This window comes from Hippocampus comes, unplaced genomic scaffold, assembly GCF_001891065.2.
Source record: "Hippocampus comes isolate QL1 unplaced genomic scaffold, H_comes_QL1_v1.1 scaffold9, whole genome shotgun sequence".
Classification (NCBI taxonomy): domain Eukaryota; kingdom Metazoa; phylum Chordata; class Actinopteri; order Syngnathiformes; family Syngnathidae; genus Hippocampus; species Hippocampus comes.
The window spans coordinates 5388751-5403750 of record NW_017805275.1 but is presented as its reverse complement, the minus strand read 5'-3'; the positions used below and the strand labels follow the sequence as shown (position 1 = coordinate 5403750).

Below are 15000 nucleotides of genomic sequence, written 5' to 3'. Positions count from 1 at the left end.
TTTTCTGACGAAAGGAAGAACAGGGATTATGCAATAGACACTTTAAATTCATATTAAAACACAAACAACTCACTCTGATTTAGGATTCATTTTAAAATAAACTAGCAAAAGCTAAAAATAAAACCACTCAATGAGTTTTAGTCTTTGTTCAAAATAATTTGAAAATAATACAGGCTTTGCGACACAGCTGAAAAATGCATCACAAAGTATTTAACATCATGTGATACTGATAAATATAGATTTTTTTTAACTTATTCAAAATAAGAAAATATATTGAATGATTAAAGATAAACAATAACATGCAACCATCCAGAAGGAAAATACCATTCATAGCATAAAATATAGGTACATACAGCACAAGTTAAAAAAAAAAGGTAACAGGTGACTATAACACTGAATAATAAAAACGAGTAAATAAAAGTGCTATGTTGCCTGTACTGCATTCAACAGAAAAAAACATACCTTTCTAATTAATTGAATCACAATATTTTTTATCAGTCACCATCATTTTATGTGGTCCGCGTAACCAATTCAAGCATGTCACCTTCCATGCTGCTTGCTAAAGTCTGAACCAATATTTCACATTTTCATATACAGTATGTGATAATTACAATGTTTAAACAATCCATTAATCTGGACTTCTGACGTCAAAACTAGTTATCCATCTATTTGTTGCTCGCTGTGTATGTAATATGTGGAGGTGGTTCAACATTTGGTTTCACAAAATTCACAGTCATAATGGCCCTCCAAGGCAAACCGTAACTACGTGGCCCATAACAATAATGAGTTTGACACCCCTGCTCTAAAGATTCATATAAATGTTAAAGACATACTTGTAAAAGTTGTATCTTATTGGCCATATGAGAGGATGGACATTGAGATAATAATTCAAACCCGAAAACCCCTCTGTCAGCCATACAGAAACAGAGTAAGCAAGTAAATTCGTATAATTTGGTTGCAACACACTAATAATGCACTCTAAGCATTAATGTCAATCTTAAACATACATATTTGGGTCACTGAACAATGCAGAAGAGGCTTCACACCAAACAGAGAGATGCACTCTGCCGATTCAGGGCCAAAATAACTGAGTTTTAAATTGATGACTTATTTGGTGTGAGATTAAATAAAAAGGCAGCTGCCGATATGCTCCAAATTGTTGATTCTCTGCCCCGAAAATCGGCTTGGTGGGTCTATTGCTACATTAAGCAGTGTACATTTTTTATTGTGTTTCGTCCCAATGCAGTTCATTACAAAACTGGATATTTAAAATTTAAGCTTTCAGTCAAGTAATTATTTGGAAGAAATTGTGGTGATTAAAATGTTTAGGGATAAACACACTTTACTCAAATGTATTAATGTGCCCGATGCCAGTGTATACTGTTAACTTAAAAAGTTGATTGTACACTGAACAGCGATTGTACGGTTTCCATTTAGTTTCCCCACGTACAATTCACTACTGCAGTAATGTTGATTTCAATTTGAATGTGTGGCCACAAAAACATTAAAGTTGCACGTATGGCCATTTCTGCTGTTTTTATATATTGACATTCACAATCAGATGAACTGAAAAAATACAATTAAGAGATGTCCAAGTGTGGCCTCATTGTTGTCCTTAACATGAATGTGACGTCCCGACGAGAGTTTACATGAAGTGGTAAAGCTAGCTACCAGTTTAAGTTGGCCTTCCATGTCATTTCTTGACGTTCGTTATTCAGCCTCGTGATATTGGTAAACCTAACTTGACGTTATAGTCTCCTATTTGACAAGCGTTAGTTATAGCGAATCAAAAACATGGACCATTCAGTTCCGACCAATGGGATTGCGAAAATTCTCACCATGGGCGGCCTTTCTCAGAAACAGTGCGTATCGTGTTAGGTTGTTAGAAAGTTAATGGCTGGGGGAAAGAGAACCTCCTCAACCATAGCTTCGGGAGAGTTTCTGGATTCCCTGAAGTAAAACAACGCAAATAGCCTCAAAGAAAGAGCCTGGGCGGCTGGTTAAGTCGACAACTCGTTCGTTAACCCAAGTATCGTGAAAATAAGTATGCAGGATGCAGTAGCCGGGACGGCAATGCTGACGGACGGCTTCGAGGACGAGATTGACTCGGTGACTCCTCGCTCCCCAGTGGCAGGGATGGGGGTAGGAGCGACACCAGGAGGAGTCGGGCTAGGGGGCATTGGCGTGGGTGGGAAGAAAGTACGCTTGTACGGTGAACCTGGTGGGCCCCCCGCAGAAAGACTGGATTTCAAACTGGCGGCCGCGGCCGTCCTCTCATCGGGTCCGGGATCCGGCAGCGACGAAGACGAGGTTTCAGAGGTAGCTAAGCTCAAATAAGCTAAGCTAAACTAGTTAGCTAAGCCTTGGCAGAACGCAAGGCTACATTCTTCTTCCTCCTGCTACGCGAACTGGCTAGCTAACGTTAGCTCGCAGGTGCTAGCCACCACCTCCCAGGCCGCTAGAATTATTGTAAAATAAACTCCACATTTTAACAAAGCGCGCATATTTCCCCGCGAGTTGTTGAGGGATCCTTATATATAGGTTATGTTGATAATATGCTGACATTAATTCGCGCTCACCGGCTCAAATGTTTTATTTATGCAGCTAAGGCTTTCACTGCGGCCTAGTTGGGGTGGAAGCGACGACGGCCTCGTTCGAGGCTGTCGTCTCAACACTCATCACAAGTTTGCTCTTCATTTGGTTTTCCAACCACCGCAAATAGAAGGTGCCTGTGAACCAACCAAAGAAACTATTGCTGTAACCGTGCTTTTCACGTTAACGGAGCCCTGCTCGTCCCACGGCTAACTCTGCGAGGGACTGTTACCCGTGTAATGTTTTAATTGCGAAACAGTTCGAATTTTCGACAGCTGGTCATGTCAGATAAGCAAATTTCTCTTGTCTCGTCGATGTTATATCTCTACCGATATGATGCCAGCTAGGTTTTCGTAAGCATGATTCTGAATTAATTGAGTTTACGTCGATCAGTCTCCCAACTTCCCATGTGGTGGCAGTCACAGCGGGACAGGTGTGATTGTATTTCCCCATCCTCAGTGAACACCCCACTGCCTTAACATTGTCACATCACAACATTATATGAAATCGGGAGCGCAAATCAAATTTTACTAGGCCTTGTAACAATTTACTGCAAAATATTCATATACCTCTTGCTCTTGTACAAAATTGTATTTAACTTAAATAATTATATCACTTGCCATTCTCAACACAATTCATATTATCACATGATATGTCAGCGACTGACACAAGAACGGACCTTGCTCGACTATTAGATGGTAAATATTTCATTTGAAACCTCTTTGTTTTGTTCCAGTCCATTTTTCTTGGTAACATTACAATGACTGATCTTGAATGCATTCAATGTACCTTTCATTAGCTGGAAATACACAGTTATTAACTCTTCTGCAAAACTGCATTTGTTTTTACAAACTTGCAACATAGGTGACCAAATGGGACAACAGCTGTGACAGCTAGATTGTTGTCAGCTGATAACAAATATTTGTATAGATAGACTATTAATTCTTGTGAGGGAAATAAAGGATCACAGTTATGTGCCTTTACTTAAACAGACTACTATGTAAGCCTAAAAGGGAACGTTTGTTGTGGTGTTTTACTGCAGCCGAGATTTCACTGATGTGGTTAGTAGCTAAAATCTGAGCCCCAGGATTAAACAGATGCCATTCCAGGCCCTTCCAGCTCTCTGGATACCAACACTCTGGGAACTGTAGTTCAATAGTGATGAAGACTGATGTCAATTGTTGATTTTAAAGCCTTCATAGAACAACATCTCCTGTGAGTCGTAGCGCTCTTTGGTCCTGTGGCCGAATTCCTCCATGTTGCCAAATGCAAACGTTTTCACTCGCAAATAGCTTTCATTAAACACGTTGTCAATTTCTACTTTGTTTTGCTATTTATGCCTGTCACAGATAGTCCCATTTTCCATGTTGGATAAATCGTTTGTTTTAAAAGTTAATTTCAACTCAGGGAAACAAGTATACAGCATTTTCTTTCTCAAAATGGAGACATTGTTGATGCACATCAGAATGCCTTGAAGCAGATAGGATTCCCCTACAGATACAACTCAAAACACTGTCCCCTATTGTTTTAATCAGGAGAGTGAATTGTGTCTTTAGTAAATACTGTACAACTAAACTATCATAATAAACGTTTGCCTGAAATATACCAGAATATGTGACGAGTATTTGGAACCGCCCATGTTTTACTTTGAAGGCAAGATTGACGTTGATTGGTATCATAAGAAGCAATAACACAGACTCTTTTCAAAGTAGGAAACCAGCTTTTAAAGTGAAAGCGTTACGTGGTCTGTAACTTAAAACACACATTGAAACATGACAAATAACAATACTGTGTGTGGGCTATTTGGTTTGAATCATTAATTTAGTTATTTGAATGTTGGAAGATTTATGCCACGCGAACCAACACAGCCATGCTATAGGAAGTTGAGCTGCTGTACTGTTCTCAGCTGAACCTCTCCACGTGTATGAGTGTTGTATCCCCCCATAAACAACAGAGTGCAGCAGGCCTGCACTTTTAGATTGTCAAGTTGTATCATGTCATGATTTCTTACATTTTGTCTCTGTACAATGGGCCAGGTGTGTCCCTTCACACTTAGGTTTCCACATTTTCATTACAATTCGAATGCTTCTTGTTGGATGCCAAGTTGTCGATTTAGAGAACTACTTGACCATCCTATGTGCTGTTCTGTGTTTTCCAGGTGGAGTCGTTCATTTTGGACCAGGAAGATCTCGATAACCCCATCATGAAGACAGCATCAGAGTTACTTTTGTCCAGTGCAACAGACGGAGTCGATTTGAGGACTGTTGATCCAGAGACACAGGCCCGACTTGAAGCGCTACTGGAAGCTGCAGGTACAATTGCATTATTCTCATTTACCCAAATTCACATGTTAATTTGTTGTTGACCACCACTCCAGTGGCCGAATGCCGAAGTCCAAAAAGCTATTTACCCTTCATTTCTAGGACTGGGGTTTTCTTTTTCTTCCCCTATATCTAATTTCCAATCTAAACAAGCAGCTTTTGTTTGTTAAATACCTCGGGGTGAAATTGCAAAAAAAAAAAAAAAAAAAGAGCCCCATGCTGGTTCTGCAAGTACAACATCAACAGAAAGTTTCCATGTGATTTGGGAAATAGAGTTCAATGGTTCTCATCAAGGTGTAAAACAGTCAGAGAATAAGCCATTAGGCCTGAGTGCCCTGACCTCATTTAGGCTTATGAACATTATGAGGCAGATTAACCCTGCAACACACTTGAGCCTACAACGCATGCAAAGGACCCGTGTGAACAAATACTGGCTAATCGTATCCAAGGCCTAGTTCTCTTAGACGAGTTGCTGCATGTGAGGTTGCACCCTACATTATTTTAAAATAGAAATAATACGTTTTGTGTTTAATGGGGAGGAGTAAATTCTTCATTAGATCATCACTTCAGATACAATATTTCTAAATGCACTCCAAAATACTGAAATCTGAATAGCATTTTATGGTCACAAGCATTAAAAAAATGAAACCTTCAATAACTGTTGCGACCATCATATGGACCGAGGTCAAGTGTACAGTCCTAGGTTTTGGTAATTTTGAATTTGTGTGTTGTGGGCATAAAACATTTCTCAACCCCAAAAATGTATTATATTAACCCTTTCAGGGACAGCGGTTACTAGAGTGGACAGCTTATGTTATCAAGTTTCATCGGGTGCATGAAAGGGTTAATTAGTAATTTGTAGGGGTGTCCTGTTCTGATATTGATATAGTTTTGATATCAGCCCTCCCAAAAAGTATTGGATTATATCTGCTTACATCCCAAATATACGATATTAGCACCCATAAACAAGCAGAATGCATAAAAAATGATGCTGAATATACTGAAGTAAACTTGAGTCGTTATTTTGCACCTCAAAGAATGTAATTTGTCCTTATTGATTTTATTAGAGGTATTTCTCAGGTGTCCTTAAATTGATTTTGTATTTATTTTATTAAAGTGAACGACAGTCTCATGTTTGAGGTTGAATTTATGTAACCTAACAGTGATAATTTTACAATTTGAGCCCTGTATGAGTCCCATTATGCATTTAGAGTCCCAAATTTCGAATTCTTAATTGGTCTACTTATTCAATTGCATATGATAATAACACAAACAACAACAATGTACATTGATAATAGGTTTATTTCTAATAAACAAATGCTGCAAAAATGCAAATAATTCAGGCATACAAGATTTGCTGAGAAATAGGTTCTTATTTCATCCCATGGTTCAGTCTTTGAGTTTATATCTCCGCAATAAACTTTCGCAACACTTGTTTTAACGTTACACAACTTGGCAATCGTCTGCTTTCCACGAGGTGAAGGCCGATCTCGCCAATCTCGTCTCGCGAGAACGTAAATCTTGTCACGCAAGATTACTTAACGCGAAATCAAAACAACAATGGCGGCGATTGTGAAACTGCGATTGTTGCTGGAAAAAAAACATTTACCGTGGTTTTTTTTTTTTTTTTTTTCACTGAGAAATTTCCTTGCATCCCAAAAACGCGCATTATTTGGAACTGTGCATCTGGTGGGAAAATTATGCGTCTGGAACGCTTGACACAGAGGTAACGAGATAGCTGACCTAGATGTTTGGAATTCATGGGTCATATTTTCTCATACCTGCCTTTTTTTTTTTTTTTTGAATAGTAACACTTGATCAAGTCTCTGAGAACATTTAATACAAAAATAAAATAAAAGGATGTAACATTCCTGCTGATATTGGACCGGTATCAGATCAGAGGTGGAAAAAGGTGTATTGGGACATCCCTCGACCAGGGGTGCCCGAACTTTTTTGACCGAAGATCTTCTTTTCGATCAACCAACCTCCCGAGATTGACCCGTTACCGCGCGCAGGCGCACGTACATACGCATGCCATGATGAGCAATAGCCTGACGCTGAGGCATGCGACGCACTTAGGCAGCCTGTTAACGATCGTAGCTCACACTTCTCTCGGCCCTCCAGATTCCCATTCTTTGCCCGTCCCCACGGTGAATTGTACAAAACAAACTCTGAATGAGATTAATGATAACTATAAAAGACCTAGCGCAACAATTCTGATCACAAGCTGCAACTGCGGACTGCTCAGTGTTAACAACCTCCGGTGACGCAGTCACACGTCACCGTAGGTTAAAGATGACCTGCTTTATTTTATTTTATTTTTAAAATACTTTTTGTGAAAATGAGACTGATAGAATGATTAGGGTGCCGTGTGCATGAACAAAAAAAAATATATTACTAACATGCACAGAGACAAATGTTTTTTTTTTTTCTCCTCTCCACCTCGGGATCGACTTGGGACCAGTCCTTTATCTACTGGTCGATCGCGATCGATGTAATGGGCACCCCTGCCCTAGACATTTGTGACATATCTGGCAAAAAGTTTGCCGATAGTTCCAGATATATTTACATGGTCACGTGAGTCATTTTATATCTGCATCCCTTTTATGACTTGTGATAGGTTGATTATTATATCAATTCAAGAAGTTTTTAGTCAATGACTATCTGTAAACGAAGTCAATGATTGATCAGACAGGGGGATGAAACTCAAAATACAGAGTATTAAATAATTTTAAAAAACAGATCAGATTTCGGTTTCTTTGTATTTGAGAAATTTGTACTAGCCCAGTCAGGCCAGTGTCCGTGAACTTGAGCTGACAGGAGCCAGTCAGGTAGTGGCCATGGGCCACTGTTAAATTTTCCACGATTGCCGTCCAAATTCTATTTGATGATGTTGGTCACGATTTTTACCTCTAAAACAACATGAAATATTTGTCAGGATTCAACTTTAACTGTTTCAAAAGCTGAGTGTTGGCAATATTCACATAAACACCCGCAAAAACCCAAGTACGATCTTTTTGTGTTTTGTTTTGTTTTTTTTTAAACCACCATAAAACCCCGAGTTCACCTCTTTACTAACCTGAACAGTTGGTCATATAAAAGTGTAGCGTAATACATCAATTCGTTTGTGTTCCGCTCACGGTCTATCTGCAAGGGACTTTGGTCTTTTGAATACAGGAACTTCTTGTAGGGACAGTGTGCAACCTGCCGGAAATACACAAGCAGAGGTAAACGACCACGGAGAAACTCAGACGCAGCACAGAATCATACTTTTAGAGCGAGGAGGAAACAGTGCTCATAGAGTGCGGTGAATATAATGTCTTATGACGATAGAACGTTAGAAGCAGGACTGACGTTTATTTGCCTTACAACGTGACCCGAACGTCGCTTGTTAACTGGATATTCCAGTTGATCGCAATTACCATGTATACAGAAGTAACCCTGTCTGATCACGCATCTAAAGAGGTTCTTCTGAATGTTTCAGAAGTTGGAATTTTTACTTTAACCCGAATATTGACGGCTTGTAAACATAGTCATTGATCTTTTTTACCGTGCTGTGCTCATTTTCCCATTGTCAGGTTAAATCTTTCCATAAGGAATGCCTTGACAGAAACAAAGGACTCATAAAATTTAAAACGTTGAATATTCAGTTCGATTTTATACCACATAGAAGTAGTGCTGGGTGATATGTAAAAAATAACTATTTTATATTACGATAATGATGTACCTCTTTTTTCTGTTATTCACTGATGGGAAAATGAACCTTCATATTTGGGCCATGAACCAGTTGATACATTTTTTGACTCTTCTAGGTGGTGTTGTTCTCGGCACTGTTGGTTGAAATAAATGGGTTTAAGAAAAAGGAAGTTGTCCTACTCTCAGCCCAATGTTGAACAAAGTGTACTTTATTCCTTCACGTCACATATTCAAATACTGCTCTGTATCTTATTTTTTAGTGTTTACAATTTCTTGCAGCCAGTAAACAAGCTGCTTTGTTGCATGCTTTTTTTTTTTTTTTTTGAGAAATTGAACAGTGATCCAATTGAACAATTTCAATGTAGCTTGTGATGAATCTGCAGACAGGAAGCACAAAATTACTGACATTGCCCTAACGGCCACAGCCTGAATTGGCAGCCAGTTAATCTGGAACCCAGTTGAACTGTAACACGGTAGCCTGCACAATATAAGATACATGGTAATTGTTCAGCTGTGCGACCAACCTACTGTAGTCACGGTAAAATAGCAGATTTACGGCAGGGCAAGAATTCCTCACTCTGGTGATTGACCAGTTACAGCCGCTCATGGTAACATAACGGTAGCAGGAGAGTTGCCATGGCAAAATAACTACTGCCATTTAAAATTGGCTCAAAAGGATAAGCGGTTCACAAAATTGTAGGTTGGAAGAACACCCTGGGTGCTGCCGTTCAACAGCGTACAGCGAGGGATCCTGCCGGTTAAAGTATGTTTGATTAAACTAAAGGTTGATGCTGCGGTGCCGTGAGCATGTTGGTATCTTTAAAAAAAAAAAAAAGTGAATTTGCGGCTTGGCAAAGCGCTTTGTTTACTCTCATGATAAACTTGGATGTTTTTTTGGCATAAGTACAATTAGTAACCCATCTGTCAAAAGGTAAACGAACATCAAGTGCGGATTTGGCCTATGAGTCCAACCTAGAGAACCAGACTCGTAGACACTTTAGTGCAAGATAAAATTTCTGTCCAATTTTTCAATTTATCAACAGAATAGTTAATAGAATAAGTGATTCAGAAAATATTTGATGGTGACAGCCCGAGTGTGCTGTGACCATGCATCCACCACTGAACACAACAAATTAGTGAGAATGTCATGACAAATCTACATAGACATAGAGAAACAGACACTTAGCTATTGGTCTTTGTATTAAAAAAAAACACAAAAAGAAAAAAAATTGACAAGTGATTATGCATCTGTTCATGCTGAGGATGTGGCTACTCATTATGTTGTTAATATATTTTACCACTTGGCTGAAACATTGATGGACCTGCTTTTAACCGGATACAATTTTAGAAGCGGTGTTGTACATATTAACATTTTTGCATCATACCAGTCAACAAGGCAGCAAATTGTCAGTGACGTTTTAACAGCTGGTGATAGATCAACAGAGCTGTTTGTAATTTGCACATTTGCCATGGAATAAGCTGGTGGCAGAGTTCTTTCCACAAACATAGCATCTTAAAAAAAATAATCTGTTTCAGAATCCCCTCTACTTGATTTCCCATTTGATCAAATCTGTTTCTTCGGACATTAAACCAGAATTAAGACTTCATTTGCCTGGTAATGTTACAGTCTGTCGGTTGTAATACAGGGGTGTCAAACTAATTTTTGTCGCGGGCCACATTGTAGTGACCGTTTCCCCTGGAGGGCCGTTAAGACTGTGAAAACGTATAAAGAAGTCAAAAATAATGGTTCATTGAACGATTAAGTTCGTGTAATAAGGGGTTTGGTAACAAGAAAATGCTGAACAATATCGCTTATTTATTACATGAGAAGTTGAAATCTTGGTACAGATTTTAGCAATCATCATCAGAAGTTGACATGTTTGATTTGGTTTCGCGGGCCACATTAAGTGACGTGGCGGGCAGGATCTGGCCACCAGGCCTTGAGTTTGACACCTGTGTTTAATAGATGTGCTGCCTGAAATGTGAAAAATGTCAAATAATACAAAACAGACGTTAAACTATACACAGTATGATTTAAAGTCTAGAAATATCCTCATAATAATGTTAAAAATAGATTCTCTTGAAATGCTCAACTAACTTTCATGGTGAATGAGGCTGTAATCAAAGTTGCAGCCCTTATTAGCTGTACCGCGAGTATACAAAGTTGTTCAGTAACCTAATGTTAAGTGTAATGTTGAAGACCCTTGAATTAAACACAAAAAGAAAAAAAATTGACAAGTGATTATGCATCTGTTCATGCTGAGGATGTGGCTACTCATTATGTTGTTAATATATTTTACCACTTGGCTGAAACATTGATGGACCTGCTTTTAACCGGATACAATTTTAGAAGCGGTGTTGTACATATTAACATTTTTGCATCATACCAGTCAACAAGGCAGCAAATTGTCAGTGACGTTTTAACAGCTGGTGATAGATCAACAGAGCTGTTTGTAATTTGCACATTTGCCATGGAATAAGCTGGTGGCAGAGTTCTTTCCACAAACATAGCATCTTAAAAAAAATAATCTGTTTCAGAATCCCCTCTACTTGATTTCCCATTTGATCAAATCTGTTTCTTCGGACATTAAACCAGAATTAAGACTTCATTTGCCTGGTAATGTTACAGTCTGTCGGTTGTAATACAGGGGTGTCAAACTAATTTTTGTCGCGGGCCACATTGTAGTGACCGTTTCCCCTGGAGGGCCGTTAAGACTGTGAAAACGTATAAAGAAGTCAAAAATAATGGTTCATTGAACGATTAAGTTCGTGTAATAAGGGGTTTGGTAACAAGAAAATGCTGAACAATATCGCTTATTTATTACATGAGAAGTTGAAATCTTGGTACAGATTTTAGCAATCATCATCAGAAGTTGACATGTTTGATTTGGTTTCGCGGGCCACATTAAGTGACGTGGCGGGCAGGATCTGGCCACCAGGCCTTGAGTTTGACACCTGTGTTTAATAGATGTGCTGCCTGAAATGTGAAAAATGTCAAATAATACAAAACAGACGTTAAACTATACACAGTATGATTTAAAGTCTAGAAATATCCTCATAATAATGTTAAAAATAGATTCTCTTGAAATGCTCAACTAACTTTCATGGTGAATGAGGCTGTAATCAAAGTTGCAGCCCTTATTAGCTGTACCGCGAGTATACAAAGTTGTTCAGTAACCTAATGTTAAGTGTAATGTTGAAGACCCTTGAATTAACAAACGATGTTGTATAGCATCCAATTAGTGGTAGGTTGCCCTCTATCGCCCAGCGCAATATATTTAGCAACCTGGTTAAAGGTGTCAATACTGCCCAATTTGTGACCATTTTAAGTTGGTACACAGTGGGGCTGCATAATTTATCGAACAAATATTGTCACCATGATATTGGCCAGTGCAGTATGCATATCAGAGAGATGTACAGTAAATTTTATATGGAATTGTGTGCTTTGGACTAGGATCAGTCAGATATGACTGTGTATCTCCATCCAAGAGGTGAAAAGTATTGGGGGCATTACTAACATGAACCAACGTATTGTCATTACTTTAGGTCCATTCAATATCACAATATCGATACTGGAATATCCATCATCCAAATCGCATATCACTTTTTTTTCAATGTCGTGCAAAATAGCGGTTTCAGTCGAACCTTGGTCCATTAATTCAAATAATCCTTTTTTTATGCCAAAAAGGTCAGGTTTTCCATTGAGATAAATGGAAATGCAATTAATCGATTCCAACTCCAGAACAAAGTTATAGTTATCTTATTTCTGCTGGTGTATTGTTAAAACAAATACAGCACAGTATCGAAATAAGTGATAATAACCTTTGCTATCAATAAATAAAATTACCGTTCAACGCCTTCACCTTCCTTCATACAGTACTTTATGTTTTGGGAACTTTGTTGCATTATGGGATTTGGTGGCCATTTTGCGACAGGAGGAGTATCCACGGTGAACGTAAACAAGACTGTGGAGTCTCTCAGAGTGAAAACCAGAAACTTAAAATGCACGAAAGACAAGGGGATTTACAGGGACACGTTGTACCACGAAGCCTTGCTATCACGAATGTCAGAGAGCTCTCGTACTGTGGCCAAAGTTCCACCCCTGGAGGACTTTGTCCACTTTTAGCATGGTTAACACTCGCTGGCTGGGACAGGTGCTGCCTCCTTGAGACCGCTAGCTAATCGCTCCTCCTTCCGTAGTGTGAGAGCTGTGGGAGGCTCCAGGCTTCTTCCTGCATCCATTGAGGATCCAGGTTTTTTTTTTAAGTGTCTCTTTATGTGTGTTTAGATTTTCTTTTGGTATTGAGAACACCTCTACCCAAATTTATTACTCTGATCACAATAGTACAGGTGGTGTATTGTACTGCCCAGGGAGTTAAAAAACACGATTTCCATGTTTCACTATTCTTTCCTGCATTTCAACAGTACGACAATTAGTAGGGGTTTTCCTTTGAGGGTTTTACGCTGCAAACTCCGATATTGATCATCCGTGAGTGCGATCGTCCGGTACTGATTCTGTTACTGATTCTTTTACTGATCAAACAGATTTGCTACACAGTTTTCAATTTCACTGCTTCTCAGTAACCGTTATTTTAATAAGAAATTAATCTTTCAACTCTTTCTTGTGATTGATGAATCAGATAAAAAAAAAATCCACATTTCCATCCCTTCATTATATAAAACAACCTATTTCAAATTGATAAGACAGAAAATGCACTCATATATTTCATTTACTGGTTTTGTCTGTGACGTGCAATGTGACGGAAAGGGGGAGGGGGCACAACACAATCTTGTCTGTCGTTGACTGCAGGCTGCAAAATATGAGCTCCATGCAATCAGTTTTTCTGACATACCGATCACAGTACCTTTCCCTAAATACCAATAATCTCCCTAAATACCACTAATAACACAATGAATAGCTGTTTCACTTCATTTGAAATCATCCGTAGAGCTAAATTAAAGCAAAAAAATGTGTGGAAAAAAAATCTGTGACATCAGAAGTTGAAGTGGCACGAGCAAAAACGATAAGTGGTCCTTTTGCATCCATGCCCAGACTTGTGAACCAAAGCAGTATTTCTTCAAAAATTGTGTTCAAGGCAATTGTTTCTGAACTGTGTGTTTGTGAACAAAGGTTACACTGTATACTTAGGACATTTAAAACTCTATACAAATTTGATGTTAAAAAGAATACCTTATTTTTTGACTCGACACGATCAGGGGTTTTTAGGGGCAATCAGGTTTGGAAAAAAAATTATTGGTTTGATCAGAAGACTGAGCAATATATCTAAAGTACTATTTACTGTACTGTACTATTTACTGTACACGCGAACCCCCCAAACCCCGCCATAGCAATAATGCATTGGAAAAATGAACAATTGAAACCCCCGAAAAAAACCCAGCTGATAAGCATGAAATATGTTTGAATGTTTACAACATCTCTTTCTCTGACGCTAATGAAAAACAAACAGATAAACCTCACCAGTCATTCAGGTGGCCAGAGCTTTAATTTGTCCAAACTGTTGCTTTGTGGTTCAGCTATAAACAAGTCCATACATTATAATCTTATCTTATCGGCTATGCCCAGTCGCCAACGCCTGCTCCTTTTTGGTTATTTTGTCCTTCGTTGTTTGTCCAGTCTGCACTTAGCTTGCGTTGAAGCGATGCAGTAAAGACATTGTCGAAGACGTTTGGCTGCGGTGTAGCCTTAAAGATTCAGCCATATCTATGCAAACTGTTTTGTGTTTTTATGTGGTCGCGTCAGAAGACAAGATCAACTCACATTCGGAATGACCGCAGTATATCTCATATCCTTGGTTCAGCAAAAATGTAGTGTGTCCATTGTCAAATTTCCCTGTCTCTTCAAGCACAACTGTCTCCTGGTTGCATCTGGGATTGGCTGAATGTGCGTGACTGGAAGTTCACGTAATTTACGCTAAGTAATTTAAGGTGTTTTTGAATTAGAGTTGTTAAAATCAAATAAAAATACTGTAGCTAGTGTTTTTTTTTTTTTTTTTTGACAGAAAAAGGTTTTCAGACTTTTTACCTGTCAAAAAGAAAAACTACATGAATGCTCTTTGTGTTTGGATGGTCAAGGGCACACAGGTCGTTCCGCTCCCTAGACAGAAGCTAAAAATAGTACTGTACATTAGCTTTTTGGGCTCACATACACAAGCACAGAACGACCCCAGAGTGACTGAAGTTGTTTGCTATAATGGCTTATTTGGCAGAGCTGATCAATGATGTCATCGATAGATTGCGCACCCTATGACAAACACAGATGGGCAGCTTTGGTGATCACGTGAGCTACAAATGTTTAATTGTACCCTCATTGGGCCAGATTGTCTTTTCCAATCAAGTGTGTGTGTGTGTGTGTGTGTGTGTGTGTGTGTGT

The 15000-nt window shown here is 38.8% G+C and overlaps 1 protein-coding gene across 7 annotated transcripts in view; it reads left to right on the top strand.

Annotated features, from left to right (window-relative positions):
- The first annotated feature begins 1870 nt into the window (after window positions 1-1870).
- ankhd1 (ankyrin repeat and KH domain containing 1) overlaps window positions 1871-15000 on the top strand; it is a 40480-nt gene continuing 27350 nt past the window's right edge. For all 7 annotated transcript variants that reach the window (XM_019869892.1, XM_019869891.1, XM_019869890.1 and 4 more), the window contains exons 1-2: window positions 1871-2319; window positions 4751-4904. In XM_019869892.1, the coding sequence (XP_019725451.1) occupies window positions 2047-2319; window positions 4751-4904 (427 nt within the window). In that variant the 5' untranslated portion in view covers window positions 1871-2046. The remainder of the gene's footprint in view (window positions 2320-4750; window positions 4905-15000) is intronic.